Source organism: Ursus arctos, unplaced genomic scaffold (assembly GCF_023065955.2).
Source record: "Ursus arctos isolate Adak ecotype North America unplaced genomic scaffold, UrsArc2.0 scaffold_3, whole genome shotgun sequence".
Taxonomy (NCBI): Eukaryota; Metazoa; Chordata; class Mammalia; order Carnivora; family Ursidae; genus Ursus; species Ursus arctos.
Window position 1 is genome coordinate 14436978 of NW_026622985.1, and position 19631 is coordinate 14456608.

At 41.3% G+C, this 19631-nt stretch overlaps 1 protein-coding gene across 2 annotated transcripts in view; it reads left to right on the top strand.

Moving 5' to 3' along the window:
- Window positions 1-19631, top strand: part of AMPH (amphiphysin) — a 212003-nt gene that overhangs the window by 126945 nt on the left and 65427 nt on the right. For both annotated transcript variants that reach the window (XM_057304272.1, XM_057304273.1), the window contains exons 5-8: window positions 1119-1214; window positions 9676-9783; window positions 12447-12532; window positions 19177-19252. In XM_057304272.1, the coding sequence (XP_057160255.1) occupies window positions 1119-1214; window positions 9676-9783; window positions 12447-12532; window positions 19177-19252 (366 nt within the window). The remainder of the gene's footprint in view (window positions 1-1118; window positions 1215-9675; window positions 9784-12446; window positions 12533-19176; window positions 19253-19631) is intronic.

Genomic DNA, 19631 nt, shown 5'->3' on the forward strand with positions numbered 1-19631 from the left:
AAAAAAAAAAAAAAGCCCAGAGATTTATTTTTAAGGAAAGTCCTTGGCCTTGTTACCCCTTTAGAAAACTTTCAAAATACGAATCTGGCAAAACCAGCCTCCACACACCACTTTCCCATGCAATTACTAAGTAATTGCTTTTTCTCACCTTTCTTTAATATAAAGACACCGTTTTAATATCACGTTGTTAAATGCTTACCTCATATTATAAATTTCTGATGAATGGTATATAATAAAAAATTCATCATGAAAAGAATTTTTAAGGGAATAATAGAAACTTGTGTTAATAGCTTTTCAGAACACCATGTGGCATTCTGTGTGTGACGGATGCCACTGTTGACATTAATTCCTTCAGAAAATGGCTGCTGTCCCACGTTGGTCCTTGGAGGCCCTGCCAGGATTTTTGGAACCTTTAGTTGCAGATCCAGATATGGGCTATTGTGATGGTGAAGGAGCTGAACACTACACGTTCAGGGCATCTGTTCACATCAGAAGACGAGCCTTTTCACGGGGAGGATTTAAATTTTTTTGTTGGCATAAATTTCTTGAATTGGAATCTGTAACAATGAGGATCAGTATTTGAAGTGTGAAAAAGAAACAAAAGCAAGTAAGGCCCCAGAAGTGGTTTTCCAAAGATAGAAAGTTATCTCGCTCTCGTAAATGACGTTGGAGTGAGCAGCCCAGGTATGGTGACATCAGGGGCCCATCTGTCCTCCTCGTTCAGTATGACTCTCTGAGCACTGGCCACCGGCTCTTGGCTCTCATTTCTGCACTCCAGTTGGCAAAAGGAGGAATCAAGGAAGACAAGCTTCCTTTTAGGGACACTTGCTGAAAGTTCATCCCTTTGGCCAGACCTTAGTCTTGTGGCTACACTTAGCTGTGACACAGGCTGAAAAATGTAGTCTGTATCCTTGGTAGCCTGTATTATTGATTAGAACTGGTAGCCAAATTGCCTTGAAGTTTTATTGTATTATTACATAATCCACATTTTTCCTAACATCTATTCGAGGAAGTGCTATTTATCTAATTTTATCGTTCCTGATTTTTTTAAAAAGTTTGGTGAAAAGTATCCAATTAAAATCATTCAGCGGTTATCTCTATTTCTCTTCTTCTTTCAGAAATGTGATGTCCTGTGGGAAGACTTCCATCAAAAACTAGTGGATGGGTCCTTGCTGACACTGGATACCTATCTGGGCCAATTTCCTGATATAAAGGTATTTTACTTTGTGTCTATAAAGGGAAGAGTTGAATGGTTCTATGTACTTATTGAAACACGGACAAGAGATAAGTGGAATTCAGAGTCCTCAAGCTGACATCAAAGGCGGTAACTTTTCATTTATTGAAGCATGGAAGTTTTATCCTGTTCCTATCGGTTTTAAATGAAATGTAGCCACAGAAATCACATTTTCCCCTTCAGCGAACTGCTTCAGCTTTCATTTCTCTACAGACGTCTTTTTAATACTCTAGATACAAAATTGCAAACCAGATACCCCAAATTCCAATCTTCTTTATGTTCCAACTTTTTTATTGTATAGCATTTGATAAGAATTTCCATTAGGGGGGGCGCCTGGGTAGCGCAGTCGTTGAGCGTCTGCCTTCGGCTCAGGGCGTGATCCCGGCGTTCCGGGATCGAGTCCCACATCGGGCTCCTCTACTGGGAGCCTGCTTCTTCCTCTCCCACTCCCCCTGCTGTGTTCCCTCTCTCGCTGGCTGTCTCTCTGTCACATAAATAAATAAAATCTTTTAAAAAAAAAAAAAAAAAAAAAAAGAATTTCCATTAGGATAAAACAGTGGTCTCCAGGAAAAGAGAAACTTCGTTGCAAACCTGAGAGTAAGATCTGATCTTTCCTTGTTTACTGTTCAGAGCACACCTGCATATGTTTTCTCTCCTTAAAATTTTCTGGTTCAGATTACACTGTTAAGATAGAAGCATTTCAAATACATTAGCAACTGGTCTAAAAATACCTCGTCTAAAACATTTGTCTTACTTGATACTTGGATTCATTGATGGGAAATATATAAGCGGAGGATCGAACACCGTAGATTTAGAATTGACCCTGGAGGTGGCGATGGTTTTTACACCATCAGGACTGTAGATAGCAGATGGTAGCATGAATAGATCTGCACCCAGTTGTTTTTCCTGCTCCAGGAGGAATACCAGGTAAGTACCAGGGTACTGCCCTTCTTCCAGTGTAAAGGAGGCCATGAACCAGCATCCATCCACCTGCAGAGCCTTAATTAGGTGCTTCTTATGTCAATGTCCGCTCTTCCTTGGCCTGCGTTGTAGCCATTGCGAAACACCAGGACACTAGCTGCAGTAATGTGCACTGGCCCTGACCATGGAACATAGTAACACTTCTCAGCCAGAGCACCACTCCTGTCAGTGATGTCCGTTTCCTTGGTCCCATACATAATACCTACCAACTAGCTGACCAACATCCAGAGTGTGTTTTGGGACACAGGACACCAGACAACAACCTCAGTGGACCAGACTAGGTACATTAATTAGCCTTGGTGGCAAAATGTCACAGAGAACAAATCTAAATGATGGATTCTCAGTGATGTGGTCATAATAAGCAGGAGAACACTTCAGTGAGCCATTACGTGATGGTGTCCTCATAAAAAGGTGTAAGTTGGTTTTTTAAAATTTTCTGAGAGATTTAAAAATTAAATTGGAAAAAAATTTTAGGATTCTGTCAGGCTGCATGCACTAGCCTATAAGGCATGTGTCTTGGGATATCTTCAGATTATTTGGTGGACACACACATTTTGTCTTAGAATTTGTAACATTTGTGGAGCAAAGAGTCTCAGAATCATTATCACACTTCAGACTATCCTTTATTGTGTGGTAATTTAGTCTCCATAAATACCAGTTCCTAATAAATCAGAAGGGGATAAGGGAAAACTTTGACCTCGTACTTGAAAATTTCAAAGCAGTTTGCAACTAGCCTAAAGTATTCATATAACATACATTCATAGTATGATCTAACCAAGCATATGAAGGCTGTGATTGACCAGAGAAAAACACATTTGAGAAAAGTTGTTCAGTTTCAGGAACAAAAACTTAGTACCATCAAAAAAATATACCATAACAACTGCCCAGCCGTAGTTACTTGGAAATTGGCCACACTCTGTAGGAGCATATAATCTTAGAAGACAAATACACACAGAAGTACCTGCATTGAAACATAGATTAAAATAAAATCATGATGGGAGCGCCTGGGTGGCTCAGTTGGCTAAGCTTCTAACTCTTGGTTTCAGCTCAGGTCATGATCTCAGAGTCGTGAGATCAAGTCCTGTGTTGGGCTGCACGCTCTGTGAGGGGTCTGCTTGTGGATTTTCTCCTTCTTCCTCTGTCCTTCTGCCTACTCGAGCTCTCTCTTCTCTCTCTAAAAATAAATAAATACATCTTTAAATAAATACATTAAATAAAATCATAATGCATGATATTGGCTAGTCTCTTCAGTTTGTTCCACATCAGAAAGATGAAGAACTCAGTTGAACTTTTGCTGAAGCAGTTCTTTTCTTGAGGTCCATGGTTGAGGTCATGCACAAAGATGATCGTCCAGTGATTGAACCATCTTTGCACTGGAGATTTGGGAATAATGTCATCTCAGCTGGGGGTCTTGAAAATAAATAAAATATATGTCATGATGTTCCTTGCATCATGGAAAAATGCTGAAATAATCTCTCTTTCTCTGAAGTCACATTTAGAATATCTTACCATACACCTAGGGTTTCAACCAAAGTAGAATATTGTGAAACCGTTTCATATGACAAAGAGTCGAGGACACAGCAGTGTTGAACTAGGAAAGGAAACTGTTTGGAATTGGAGAGTAGACACAGTAGCTGTTTCTAATATTTGAAAGCATTTTTTTCTGTGAAGATACACTTAAGTTATTCTCTGTGTCTTTGCTCACTGAATGGAAGGTAGAAGTGGATGTAGACTCTATCACTTTGTCAAGTTAGTGCTGAATGATTATGTAATGAATGCATTATTGATGGAAAGGAAGCTAATGATGAAAAATACTGCGTGGAGAATTTTCAAAGCACAGAACACAACTGACTTCCCTGACTTCCATTAAAATCAAACAGTCCGTGTGTAGTTAACAAGTCAGGGAAATTTCCAAATATTTACTGCCACTCACCAGCAAGGGCTATGAAGTACCATTCATGAGGGAATGATGTTTGACTTTTCCAACTGTGATTGTCAGGGCACCCGGTGTTATAGTTCTTCTTATACAGAACCGACATCTAAAATCAATGTTATAATAAGAGCCAGCTTGTCATCAACACAGGCAGGCTTACAGCTGTGAGCAGTTATTGTAAAATGTAGTTTAAATTCTAACTTGGCAGCCATGCATAAGCACCTAAACATATATTTACAGCGGTGTGCCAAAGCGAATTCCAAATTGGGGTTATTATTGAAATTAAAAAAAATATGATAAATTAAATTTTTTACTCTATAAGGTCAGTGTGCAGTGGAAAATTTGAAGAAATTTCAATTGAACCATTTCATCAAACTCTTTACTCTTAAACTAGTAAATTTACTTAATTAAATTTACTACTGGATGGTTAAATAAGAGTTGTATCATTTTCCATATAAAAGCTAAAGTGAATTAACTCTACCCTTACTTACAAGATTTGAGTCTTTTTTCAAGTTTTCCAGGTATCAGACAGGTAAGGAAATAAGATTGATTTGTATTTCCAACACAAAAATGTGTGAATCAAAATGAGTGATGGCCTTCCAAACAGGCCCTTCTACTGTGGTAAGCCCTGCTCTGCTCTGTAACTGACTTGTCAGTTACACAAGAAAATGAGTCACATTATTTAGTTCACTTCTTGTTTTTGAACAAAACAAGTGTACTCTTCCACCTTATTCCTAGTCTTGGAAGTCATTGAATTTTAGCTCTTTTCAAAAAAATCACATTCGTGAAAGAATCAAGATTTGCTTCTTGGAAGATACTAAAGAAGAGTTCCCCACTCCCACGCCTACCCTACAAGTCCACGAAGCAGAGCTTTATCAGGGATACACAGTTACACAAGGCCTCTGCTTCAAGGAACAGTGTTCCTTCGAAGGCAGTAGTTAGATGTTTGCTAGACATAATGAGCTTTGTCACCTCATAGACACACTCTCCCCCCCTGGAGTGCCTCAGTGCATCCTGCCTAGACTAATTCATCCCATATCTTTAAGCAAATGTGAGTCAGCCATGCTTTCCACTACTAACACCAGTTGGAAGTGGTAGGTGTAGAGGGTGAAGAGATTGGAAGCAGCTACATGAGAGTAACTGCCCCAACCCACTTCTCACCTCTGCCAAAGTGGATGTAGAAGAGTAGCATAGAGTGACAGGTGGTAATTGAATGATGGGGTAGGTCAGAGAAATATGGGAGCAGTTAGGAGGACTCACCAAGAGTCAGGAGGAGGGCTGGGACTGGGTGAGGCAGGTGAGGGCACTAGAGTTCAAGATATAAGGAGGCACCTGCTCTTGGTTGCTGATCCTCCACCTATGCGACCCTGAGAATAAGGGCCTTCTTAGATGCTGTGCCCTAGGTGTCTTATGTGCCTCATCCTACTCCTGGCACTGGTTGGCGTGGGGTGGGGGGGTTGGCTGACATCGAATTCATCTTTGCCACAGGCTTTCTGAGCGATTCTGGACAAGTTAGAAGTTAATCTCATGCAACTTGAAATTCTCTACATGTAAAATGGGAGTGATCCCTGCAACACCCATTATGTAGGTTGCTGAGGATCTGTGAGTTGTGACTGTGTTTGTATGCCATAAACATATTATTGTGGTCTCCTCCTGTAGTAGTTCTCTGATTGGACTGGCTGGGTATAACTGGACCAGTAGGGGTCTTTTCAAAGAGGCCAGATGCTTGGGTCTTGCATCAGACTAACTTAATTTGCTTATTATTTGCTTATTAGTTATACCTCTTTTTGAGGTTTATTTATTTGAGAGAGAATGCACGTGCGTGCGAGCAGAGGTGGGGAGGCAGAGGGGGAGGGAGAGAGAGAATCTCAAACAGACTCCCCACTGAGCGTGGGGCTAAACATGGGGCTAGGTTTCACCACCCTGAGATCATGACCTGAGTTAAAATCAAGAGTTGGACGTTTAACCAACTGAGCCACCCCGGTGCCCCCACATTTTTTTAGATATTTATTTATATATTTGAGAGACAGAGAGTGAGCATACCTCTTTAATGTAAGTTTTTAGTGGTTGCTCTATAATTTATAACATATATCTTTAACTTTTCCTGTCTAACTTCAAGTACTATGATAGCACTTTTTTATAAATACCTCCAGTTCCTTTCTTCTCTTCCTCTGTTATTATTGTCACAACATTTTCCTCTGCATATGTTATAAATCCCACAATACATTTTTTCTGTTTCTTTTTTTTGCTCTAGATAATCAATTACCTTTTAAAGCACTTAAAAGTAAAAAACCAAGGGGTGCCTGGATAGCGCAGTTGTTAAGCATCTGCCTTTGGCTTAGGGCGTGTTCCCGGCATTCTGGGATCGAGCCCCACATCAGGCTTCTCTGCTAGGAGCCTGCTTCTTCCTCTTCCACTCCCCCTGCTTGTGTTCCCTCTCTTGCTGGCTGTCTCTCTCTCTGTCAAATAAGTAAATAAAATCTTAAAAAAAAAAAAAGTAAAAAACCAAAATCATGTATGTTGACCTTAAATTTTATAATTTCTGGTACTTACTTTTTTTTTTTTTTTGGCATAGCTTTCCTTAGTATTAAAATTCCAATGATAGCAGTGAATTCTTTCAGCTTTTGTTTGTCTGAAAAAGCCTTTTTTTTTTTTTAAAGATTTGATTTATTTACTTAGAGAGCATACACACAAGCAGGGGGAGGGGCAGAAGGAGAGGAAGAGAGAATCCCAAGTAAACTCTGTGCTGAGCATGGAGTTTGATGTGGGCCTCGATCCCATGACCCCGAGATCATGACCTGAGCTGAAATCAAGAGTCAGATGCTTAACCAACTGAGCCACCCAGGCGCCCCAGTCTGAAAAAAACTTTATTTCACTTTTGCTGTTGGAAGGTTTTTTCACTGGGGATAGAATTCTGAGTTGGCAGTTTCTTTTTTTCTATGTCATTGTATTTTGGCTTTCATAGTTTCTCAAGGTTATCTTTCTGTAGTCTTTGCCTTTGTTCCTTATATTTTTCTTCTTGATGCAGTGTGACTGTGAAGTGTCTGGATGGATACTGTTCGGTGTTTGTCCTTCTTGGGGTTCTCTGAGTTTCTTGGATCTGTACTTCAATGTCTTCATTATTATATACATTTCTCGTACAATCTCTTGAAATATTTCTTCTGACTTAACCTCTCATCTCTTTTGGAAACTCCAATTAGACCGTGTTGGACCATTTAATATTGTATTACAGATCTTGTATGCTTGATTCTGTTATTTTTCAACCCTATTTCTCTTTGTGTTTTAATGGGAATGGATTCTCTAGATGCATTTTCAAGTGCACTGTTCTTTCTCAGCTGTGTTAAGTGTAGCAATTGGCCTATCAAATTTTTCCTCTCTGATGTAATTTTTTTTTTAAATTTTTACCGTTTCCACTTGATCTTTATTTGAACATTAAAGTTTCCATATTTCTGCAGAAATTACCCATCAGTTTATGTCTGTTATCCTATTTTTCCAACTGGATACTTTAACATATTAGTCATAGTCATTTTAAAATTCGTTTGATATTTCCAGCATCTGGATCATGTCTGAGTCTGGTTCTGTTGATTGCTTTATCTTTTCTCATGGCTTTTTTTGTGTGTGTGTTTCATAATTTTAGATTGAATCCCAGACATCATGTATAGTGAAGACTGAAGATATTAATGCCTTGAAATGGGCATGGCTTTTTGTCAGGCCAGTAGTGTGGTGGTGCGTATCAGTCTGATCGTGAACTGAGCTAGATTTAGGATTGTTGGTTATTATGATTATTACTATTATTACTTTCAGTGCACTGTGGCTTTCAAATTCCTTTAGAATTGGGCTGCTAGTGCCTTGTGCGTCTCTATTATCATCTATGATGCTTTCAGACTAGGGTTGAAGTCTGGTTTTTGCTTCTCCTTTGGTCCACATATGGTAGGTCCTTGGATGCCAGAGATTTTTTTCTCCGTGTCCTTGTTCCCCATCAGATTTTAGTTACTTGTATGCCTGTACTGCAGAATGGGCCTCTCTCTATACACTTGCCCTCCCTCCGGTGGTAGGCAGCTATCACTTATTGTTGAGTGTTAGACTTGTAATGGGGACATGGCTGTTTTTTTATTATTGGCCTTTTTTTTTTTTTTTTTTTTTTTTTTTTTTTTTTTTTTTTTTGTAGAGAGGGAGAGAGACAAGACAGAGTTCTTGGCCTGTCTTAAGCAAAATCAGCCACATATCTGTGGTTGGCCTTGGGTAGGAGTTTCCTGCTCCTGCCTGAGTGGGAACAGACCTCTGCTTGTTAAAGGAGCCAGACCATGGGCCCAGGAAGGTTTTATGCCCAATCAGTAGAGATTTTTGTCTTCTATCCTTCCTTGTGTTACAATGATCGTAGGGCGAGAAGAGTTTCCTAATTCTTCCTCAGGGCCGGATTGGTTTTTCTTCTATTTCTCTCCATTAAGCAGTGTACCTTGGCCTAGTCTCTGTGGGCTCCCATGTTAAGCAACTTAAAGCTTTTGCCTTGTAAGAGAAAAAGGTGCATGAAATGGGCAGGGCTCAGTGCCCATCCGGTAGCAGCCATAGCTCACCTCATTCTCACATGCACTGCAGAGGAGTGTCTTATTCCCAGACTTTCTTAATAGCATCCAGTGGAGGCTGAAGGGAGGAGCTTACCTGTAAGTGCAATTTGCCCTTGTGTCTTGGACACCCAGCTTTTCAAAGTGATATAGTAGCCCACACTAGGCCTCTAACAGTTTGTTAAAATTTTGGCCGACCTGTTCATGTCCACAACTTCTACCTGTACCCTGGTTTGTAGGCACAAATGATTTGTCATCTTATCTCTCCTTGGAGGACTTTTCCCCCTTCCCAGATGAAAGAATTCAGATTACTTTGCTGCCTTGTGACCCTGAGGTCTCTGATAGAATCAAGAAGAGTTATCCTTTTATAAATTATCCAGATTTTTTCTTGTCAGTGTGAGAGTGACATTCATTGCAGCCATCTGTATCCTAAATGGAAGTGGAGTCTCTAAGAATTCATATATTTTTAAGGCTCCTCAGGCAATTCTAATGAACAAAAGGATTGAGGAACACTTATAAGAAAAAGGATTTTTTAGGAAGTAAGTCTGCTTTATAGAACTTCTGTTCTATAAAGTGTGAGTGTTATTAGAATTCTAAAACCAAATCCTAAAAGAGTCTTCTATGACCTTCAAAATGGAACATTGAAAGATTTAGAATAGAGGCTAAAAGATAGTATAGGTTTATTGCTCCTCTTAACCAGTTTTGTAATTTTTCTGATCTTGACTGCAAATTCTACCTTCCACTACTCATGATCGGCCGAATTATTATCAGAAGGAAAGATATTAACCTGATGGTTTTTACATAAAGAATTGGAGGTGGTAGTGTGATTTCCAGGTATCATTTGTTGACTGAAATTCTGGTTCACTTCAGTCTCCAATCAAGATCCTCAGTTACTCTGGACAATGGAAGCATTTTAGCAATCAAAAAGAGAATCTATAACCATGCATGCATTTCCTTGTTGGCAGAATCGCATCGCAAAACGCAGCAGGAAGCTGGTGGATTATGACAGTGCTCGCCACCATCTGGAAGCTTTGCAGAGCTCCAAGAGGAAGGATGAAAGTCGAATCTCTAAGGTAAGGATTGATCCCACTATTGACACCACTCTCCGTATTCTAAGAACTATAATAATTTTGCTTTTTAAAATTAAGCATCCCTCAGAGATATTGTGGGCTCAGTTCCCAACCATGGCAATAAAACAAATATTGTAATAAAGCCATCAAATGAATTTTTTAGTTTCCCAGTGCATACGAAAGTTACGTTTATACTATACCATAGTCTTTAAAGTATGCAGTAGTATTATGTTTAAAAACACAATGTGCATACCTTCATTAAAAACACTTTATTGCTAAAAATGCTATTATCTGAGCTTTCAGCAAGTCATAATCACTGATCACAGATTATAACAAATATGATGATAACGAAAATGCTTAAATATTGCATGAATTATGTTAATATGAGACAGAGACATGAAGTGAGCAAACGCTGCCGGAAAAATGTTACCTATAGACTTGCCTGATGCAGGGTTGCCACAAACCCTCATTTTATATAAAAAAAAGTTCAGTTTCTGTAAAGCACAGTGAAGTAAAGCACAGCCAAACAACGTGTACCTGTTATTTCCTTTTTAAGGAGATTGGAATTAGGACAGAATTTAAACTGAAACATGATACTTGTGGGCTGCTTTCCATAATTTTTAATTAAGGTTTTTCATGTGATTGTAGAATTCACATGGCTGACACTGACTCACACATTTTGGTCAGAGTAAACCTTGGCCCCCAACAACACTGCAGCATCAGTGAAAGTAATGTGTTCCTCTACTTCATTCTGGGTTTGGGATCCATATTTGAAGTGAAAAGGCAGATTCAGATAGAAAACCAAATTTGAAATTCTAAGACTAACCTGTGGTTGCCAGAGAGTGCAGACGTGTGCTGGATTTGTAGAACATTCGTCTTCTTTTAGAAAACTTGTTTCAGGGATGCCTGGATGGCTCAGTTGGTTGAGCATCTGCCTTCAGCTCAGGTCGTGATCCTCGGGGTCCTGGGATCGAGTCCCATGTCGGGCTCCTTGCTCAGTATGGAGACTACTTTTCCCCTGCCTGCTGTTCCCTTGCTTGTGCTTGCTTTTTCCCTCTCTCTCTGTGTGTGAAATAAAAAAACAAAATCTTAAAAAAAAAAGAAAAAAGAAAACCCATTTCAGTAGCTTTTACTATGTATGCCAGTCACTTACAGATGCCAACTGACACCTGCTAACTATTCCCTTTCCTTCCAGTCTTGCCTTCTCCTGTCTGCCTACACACAGCTGTCTGAACAGTCTTTCTACATCACATATCTAGATATGCTTCTCCACTGCTTGTCTTTTAATGGCTCGCATCACCTGTAGAAAACAGATCTAAATTTCTTAGCGTGCATATGAGACCCGCACAACTTGGTTATGACTCACCTATTTAACCTAATCAGCTTTTGAATCTTCTTGCTCCTCTGTTCCTTCTTTGATATACACATCCTAAACTAGAGCTCCCATGGCTCACACATCAGTTTCCGAGCAGCCACAATAAGAGCTGCCCATCGTGTAAGGCGCCATAGGTGCTGGGCACCATGCTCATATACGCCATCATTTCATAATACTCACAATACCTGTGGAAGTAGGCGTGAGTGTCTCTTTTTTTATCAGTGAGGTATTGGAGATGAAGAAAGTTAAGATCAGCTCACAAGTTGACACAATTAGTAAGCTAGAATTTTTTTTTTTTTTTTTAAAGATTTATTTATTTATTTATTTATTCGACAGAGAGAGACAGTCAGTGAGAGAGGGAACACAAGCAGGGGGAGTGGGAGAGGAAGAAGCAGTCTCATAGCAGAGGAGCCTGATGTGGGGCTCGATCCCATAACACCGGGATCACGTCCTGAGCCGAAGGCAGATGCTTAACCGCTGTGCCACCCAGGCGCCCCTAGAATTTTAACCCAGGGAATGCCATCTTTATGTATTGCAGTACCTCTCCATCCACTTCTTCAGCGAATATTTGCTGATTCTTCAAGATTCCTTTAGAATGTCACTTGCCCTGTGGAACCTTCTCTGTTTCTCTTCCGTCTTCCCCAAAAACATGCCCAGCAACAGTTTGTAAGCCCTAGTTTGTCATGTAATTATTTAGACTTCTCACTAGATGGAAAATTTCTTTGGGAAGCATCCATGTCCAGTATCCAGAGCAGAGCAGTGTATGGGAGAGGCAGTTAACACGCTTTTGTGGCCAGAGTCTGCCAGACTACAAAAGCAACCATTATAATCAAGTCAATTTTCGTGTCTTAATAAGACTTAATATTTCACTGTTAATTGAAAAAAATTATGTGGATCTTGTTTTTTGGTTTGTGAGAGACATTGTGTGTGTGTGCGCGTGTGTGCACGCATGTGGACATGTGACTGGGGAGAGGGGCAGAGGGAGAGGGTGAGAGACAATCTTAAGTAGGCTCCGTGCTCAGCCCAGAGCCTGAGGTGGGGCTAGATCTCACAACCCTGAGATCATGACCTAAGCTGAAATCAAGAGTCGACACTTGACCAACTGAGCCACCCAGGCGCCCCCCAAGAATTATGTGGATTTTAACCAGACAAATTTCTGTCCTTCTCAAAATGTTTCTTGGATGCCATAAAGCTATTCCCATTTTATGTTAAATGCTTTTGTTGTATATAGAAATGGCTTGTCTTTCAATGATATTTTTTAGCGTAAACACTTGTTATGTGTCATTTCTAGGCAGAAGAGGAATTTCAGAAAGCACAGAAAGTGTTTGAAGAGTTCAATGTTGACTTACAAGAAGAGTTACCATCGTTATGGTCAAGGTAACGTTGTTTCTGTACAGGTGTGTCCACGTCTCTTTTAGAAGATCAAGAACAGGGATATCCCTTCTCTTGTCTTTATTGCCCCTGATGCTAGAGTGCCGTCCAAGAGAAGTGTTCTGTTTCTGTGCTTTTGCGAGGTAGCAACTTGCCACATGTGGTGGGCTGTTGAACACTTGGACTATGGCTAGGATGGGGGAGAAACTGAATTTTAGATTTAATTTCTTTTGTTTTGATTCATTTAAATTTAAATAACAACACAGGAGTAGCAGCTATTATATTGACAGCAGAGTTTTAGACCGTGATCTATTTCTCAAGTGGAGCCCCAGATCTCAACTAGAGGCATGGGGAGAACTGCCTTTAACTTTGAAGTTTACAAGGATACCTTTTATCTCTTGGCAGAACTTATTCTGAGAGGTCATCTAGTCTTCCAGCTTTGATGCCAAACTTCTGCTTTCAGCTCTGACCTTTTAACCTGAGCTTCATTCCCATTTGAAGTGCTAAATATTCTTCTTATTACGGGTACTCTGCGTTTCTTGTGGCATTAAGTGCATTGTCCGTCCTTTGTCTTATTTTTCCCACTCAACGGTAAAGTGAAGAAGTTGTTGGATGAAGTGAGGCTTTATGTCTCTCAATTTCCATCAGCGGCTCATGCTTCCATGCCAAATAAACAGAATTGTGTTCTCCGTGCAACCCTGCTTTAAGGCAAACCCTGCAGCCCAGCTTCCAACCAGATTGGCACCCCTTAAAACGTTTCTCCATAGATATTCTGGAGTTCCTACTTATCCTCTAAATTGTTAGCAGTTTGAGGGTCTGGAGTGGAGTTTGTCCAAAAAATTGACTCCATGTTTATTTTTGAACTACTGAAATATCTAGAGGAAATTTTGGCTAGTTCACGATAAAATCAGCCTGTGAGGCATGTCCACTTCAATGTCCAGCCATAACCCAAAGTTCAATAGGTGTGAAAGTAACTCATTGCTCCTCTGAACTGACTCATTCTTTCAACATCTGCATTTCTCTTTGTGGTACTATCCTTCTTGGGCTCCCAGGCTGCAGACTGTGGAGTCAGTAACTATAGCAAACCAGAGGACCATCAGAGGAATCCAGCCATCCTTTTTCTCTCTGGTCTTCCGGATTGGTCTCTCTCTCCCTATTCTCACTGGCCCTGCCTTTACCCTCACCATCTGCCTGTGGGTTATGATGGTGGTCTTGCCCTCACATTTGTGCCTTTGACCTCATCCTGTATAGCTTGTCATTTAGAAGCTCTCCCTTGACAGATCTCTGTGGTCTGCTGAGGAGCCCGCTGTGTCACCCCAAAGGAGAGGATTTTGAGCAGCCTGAATATATAAAACTTCTAGGGATACAGATGAGACAAATATCTATTCATAATTTTAATTGAGTTATTCATGCCTATTTAAAATCACAAATTATATGAAATTATGTTTTTTTTAAGAAATATATTTTACACTCCTATTTCAAGAAATACTTGTCCCCAAAATCTTTATATCCATCTTTGGCATCCTTGTCTTCGTCCGTATTAAGGACACTCATCATCAAGTCGGCTGGTAGTTCTCCAGAGCTTATCATCTTCCTCAACAGATAAACCACCCAAGCTCAAGTAGTCATTTGCATACAGTTTAGACAGTTAGCCTGTGCATTTCCCCTCTAAAGGAATTTTTTGTGGTCTCCAATGTAATTACTTACTCAGTTGCTTTTTAAACTGATCTTTGCAAGAGCTAAGGTACCACAGTGCTCAGCACTTCCAGTTATGAGATAATACTCCCGGGAGAATCGCCAAAATTGCCAAAAGACAGTTATTATTTGCCTTAATATGTATTGGGTATGTAACCAAATTTCTTTTTCCTAATGTTCTCTATAAGCATTCAAAACCAGCATTGACTGATGTCGTTCGGGCTTATGTGTCTTCCCCAAATAATATTTGGTCATTCAGTATAAGTAACTGTCAGAATATCTTATAATATGAAAGACTTTATAGAATCTTAAACACAATGGGAATATTTGAAAGACAAAGTTGGGAGGGAAACCTTTCCCCTTGTCTGGCCAAACGCAATCTCAATGCTTCAGTGCTTTTTAATCCACCGTGACTTATGCCCACACTCAAGGCTCGCTCCTTTGTATGTCAATCAGGTCCTGCCTTTTGATGAAAACCTAGTTTAGGCCTTTTTAAAAAAATTCTTTATTTTTATTTAAATTCAGTTAATTAACACATAGTATATTATTAGTTTTAGAAGTAGAATTCAGTGATTCATCAGTTGCCTATAACACCCAGTGCTCATTACATCTCATGTCCTCCTTATTCTAAGGAAAGGGTAGAGCCATGCACCAAGTATTAATTCATAGAAGTTCAACTATACCCTGCAAACCCCCTCCATCTACACCCCCCAGTCCATCTACACCCCCATCCATCTACACCTCCCCCCACCTATCTGCACTTGCCTTCTATTTAAATCTGACCCTTCTTCAGGGCAGGATAAGTTTATCCTCTCAAGCAGATGTTCACAGCTGGCACAGGGCCTGTTCATTCCCCTGTCTTCTCAGTGCCCTTAGCTGTTTCTGTCTGAATCTACTCATTGTTGATATTTCACTGTGTGTGGCCTTTTGTGGTAACTGTAACAGTCACACACTGTCTGGAAATCTGCTTCTTTGGCTCATCAGTATGATAGAGCATGTGTTCACGAATCTGTGCTCAGGTGCTCCTCTACTTGAGCTGTCATTCCTGGAGCCTCCGGAGCCCACCACTAGGCATGAACACGGAGTGGACAGGCCCTTTGTTGAGTAATTGAATGAGGGGGAAGGTATGAGGAATGACTGGTTCATGGGAGTCCCAGAGAAGGGGTCCTGGGTTGGCACTTGAAGTGCCCCAGAAAGACTTGCCTGCAAACAGGACAGCGAGCCGGTCCCTCTGCAGTGCTGTTGGAGCATCTGTTGTAGTCTCTCCTCCCATCCTGTTGCTACTTTAGCCAGCTTCCTCTGGTGCAGGTCCTCTCCGTCCCCCTGTCTCAGACAGGGCTAGGGGCTGCAAGCAACCATGGCCTGCAAATGGTCTGGAAGATCCTCAGCCCCAGAGCACAGGTCTGCCTGCCTCACTAGGCTCTCATCTCCCAGGCTGCTGGTCTGACCCTCCCAAGTAGTTACTATTTCCCCGAACACCCTGTGCCAGGATTTTCTTTATTAATATATGTATGTGCATCTGTCTATCTATAGATACATACGCATAGACACACACATACACACAATGGGGTATTATTCAGTCATAAGAAAGAAGGAGGTTCTGCCATTTGGGATAACGTGGATGGACCTTTAGGGTGTCATGCTGAGTGAAATAAACTAGGCAGAGAAAGACATACATTCTGCTTAATTGTAATGTTCAATACCAGCAGTGACCACGTGTCCCTGAATTCACCTCTTTTTCATTTTGGTGTGAAATTACATACATAACGACCTGCATGTTTGCGTGTACAGATATGTCTCACATCTTCAAGCATTTGCCAGTTGATGGACACTTCGATTGCTTTCGTACCCTGGCTACTGTGAAGAATGCTGCCGTGAGCCAGGCAGGGCCTGTACCTCTTCGAGACCCTGTTTTCAGTCCCTTCAGAAATCCATCCAGCAGCGGGCTTGTTGGATCCAGTGGTAGTTCTGTTTTTAACCCTTCAAGGCATTTTCCATAGTGGCTGCACCAACTTACACGCCCACCAGCAGGGCTCGAGGGGTCCCTTTTCTCCGCATACTCACCAATCCTTGTTATCTCTTGTCTTTTTGATGATAGCCATTCTAACAGGTGTGCGGTGATATTGCATCATATCACTTATATGTGGGATCTGAAGGAAAATAGGCAAACTCATAGAAATGGAAAGTCGAAAAGTGGATGCCCAGGGCTAGGACGTGGGGGACATAGGGAGAGGTTGGTAGAAGGGCACTCACAGCTGTAAGATGAATAAGGTCTGAGCATGTAATGCAAAACATGGTGACTATAGTCAGTAACACTATATTATATAATTGAAATTTGCTAAGAGAGTAGAAATGTTCACACACAAGATAAATGTATGGGGTGATAGCTGTGTTCATTAACTAGATGGGGGGAACCCCTCACAATTGTATATCAGGTCACCACAATGCACACTTTAAATATCTTACCATTTTATTGGTCAGTTAAACCTCAATAAAGCCGAAAAGAATGCAGGAAACTCAAATAAACTTGTCTTATTAAGTAAAAAATATTAAGTGGAGTGTGGTAGGAATTTAAGGTACAGGTTAAGCCATAGAAAAAGTAAGTCTTGGGGCGCCTGGGTGGCACAGCGGTTAAGCGTCTGCCTTCGGCTCAGGGCGTGATCCCGGCGTTATGGGATCAAGCCCCACATCAGGCTCCTCTGCTGGGAGCCTGCTTCTTCCTCTCCCACTCCCCCTGCTTGTGTTCCCTCTCTCGCTGGCTGTCTCTCTCTCTGTCAAATAAATAAATAAAATCTTAAAAAAAAAAAAAGAAAAAGTCTTACTGGTAGGATGCACATAGTACTTACCTATTATTTCATCTCTGAATCTCAATTTTTATCTTTTATTTTGCTAAAATTAGAAACCACCTAATTTCATCAGAAACCACAGAAATAATGATATTCATGCTGAAGAGAAATTTCTTGCTTCACAGTGCATGCTTTTCTATTGGTTTTCCTCCTTTTGGGTCCAAATATAGGTTCTCTACTTAATAATTACAAGACCTTGGACAGTTTATCTCTCTGTGCCTCAGTTAACCAGTGTGCCTCAGTTAACCAGAATGTAAACTGAGGCTCACTACCCTGGGGGTAGTTACGAGAATTAAGTGAGGGAATATGTGAAGTGTTTAGATGGCTGCTCTTTCTATCTGCTTTAATGATGATGGAACATTCGTCCACCTCTGCATATTGGAATCCTGCTCACCACAAGGCACAGGGAGACGGGAAGCCCCCTTTTCTCTATCCTTTCTTTTGTTTTTTGTTTTTTTTTTAAGATTTTTTTTATTTATTTGACAGAGAGAGAGACAGCCAGTGAGAGCGGGAACACAAGCAGGGGGAGTGGGAGAGGAAGAAGCAGGCTCCCAGTGGAGAGCCCGATGTGGGGCTCGATCCCAGAACGCCAGGATCACACCCTGAGCCGAAGGCAGACGCTCAATGACTGAGCCACCCAGGCTTCCCATTCTCTATCCTTTCATGTCATTGTTTAAATATTTTATTCATTTATTTGAGAAAGAGGGGGAAAGAGAGAGAAAGAGAACACGAACCTGGGGAGGGACAGAAGGAGAGGGATAGGGAGAGAGTCTCAAGCTGATTCCATACTGAGCACGGAGCCCCATGAGGGGTTTGATCCCACGACCCTGAGATTATAACCTGAGCCAGTATCAAGGATCAGACGCTTAACTGTCATTATCGTTGTCATCCAGGCACCCCTCATGTTACTGTTTAAATAAGAGGGGTCCTACTGTGTATAGGCACATTCTTACTCCCCCTAAATAAGTATTCTTACTACAACCCCCTCGCCCCCCAAGTGTATGTTTATTCCATATCTCCGGCCTATCTAAGGTTTCTGGCATCTAAGTCCTTACTTGGGATTTGGAATCTAATGAACCAATCAGAATTCTGGAGTTATTTTTGAGAATGCCACTGAAACAAGAACACGAATTAAAGGAGTAATTTGCTAGCTGAATTCAGGATTAAATTAATAGAATCCAAAGAGCCCTCATTTAGAGCAAAGGGAGCCTGTACAGGAGGTACCAGGCTGAATCCACAGTGCTGCTGGGGGTGCGTACTATGACAGACATAAGCCTCCCCCATCCCAGGAACCACCCCCACCCCATGGTTTTGCTTCACAGACACGTTCACGATATTGTGAATGGACAGCTTGTGTTTCTATTTGCTCAGTGAAAGCGCCCTCTTACCTTAGTTGAGGAATTGTAGTGAATTGGGAAGTTTTCTATATCCCCCCGTCAAACACCTTTCAGAATCCAAATCTATGGTACCAAAACGAGACCCTGCGTAGGGTATAAAAATTACTGGGGAACTTCTGTATCTCCAGCCCTTTATAAGACACGCATCTAAAATACAAACTCTTGGGGCGCCTGGGTGGCACAGCGGTTAAGCATCTACTTTCGGCTCAGGGCGTGATCCCGGCGTTGTGGGATCGAGCCCCACATCAGGCTCTTTCGCTACGAGCCTGCTTCTTCCTCTCCCACTCCCCCTGCTTGTGTTCCCTCTCTCGCTGGCTGTCTCTATCTCTGTCGAATAAATAAGTAAAATCTTTAAAAAAATAAAAAATAAATAAAATACAAAGTCATCGGGCCACACTGCCGAAAGCCTTCTCTCTGCACCAGCAGCCTCTGTCACCTAGAGCTTGTTAGGAATGCAAATCCCCCGGCCCACCTGAGACCTGCTGAATCAGAAGCGGGCCTCCAGCTGCACACCACAGCCTGAGAGCCACTGTCTCCGGGCATCAGCCGCGACAGGCGAGGTTCTACTCCGAGTCAACAAATTCCGTCCAGTGATACTCAACGTTGGAGAAAGAAAACCTGTTCGTAATGCATTGTATCGCTATTAAAAATTACAATTTTGCTGACTGATCTTTCCCTACTCTTCTTTCCCCTCTGTGGCTCCACATGGCAGACGAGTCGGGTTTTACGTCAACACTTTCAAAAACGTTTCCAGCCTCGAGGCCAAGTTTCATAAGGAAATCGCGGTGGTGAGTAACGATGATTATTTTTATTTGAGGAATATAACATAAATGAACATTTTTTTTTTTTCTGAAAGCGAATGAAATGGCGTAGCATTGTCACCTGTGTGTTGGTTTTCATAGTGCGTTATTACGCTCAGTGGTGTTTCTCCAGTGTTGGGTAGTGACCACATAGTTCTCTCTGTTTTGTGCGGATTTTATCTCTGGGTGTACAAATGGCTCTCAGGAATCCCGGCCTGTTTCCATTTCTCTTCTGAGATGCCTTTTCTCTGTGTCCCAGTCTCACAGTCTTGTTTTGCTTTGTTTTCAGTCAGCTTTGAAAGTTGGCATTCAAGCAGTGCTTTTTAGGCTGAGGAGAAATGGGTGTCCGAACATTCGGATAATCAGC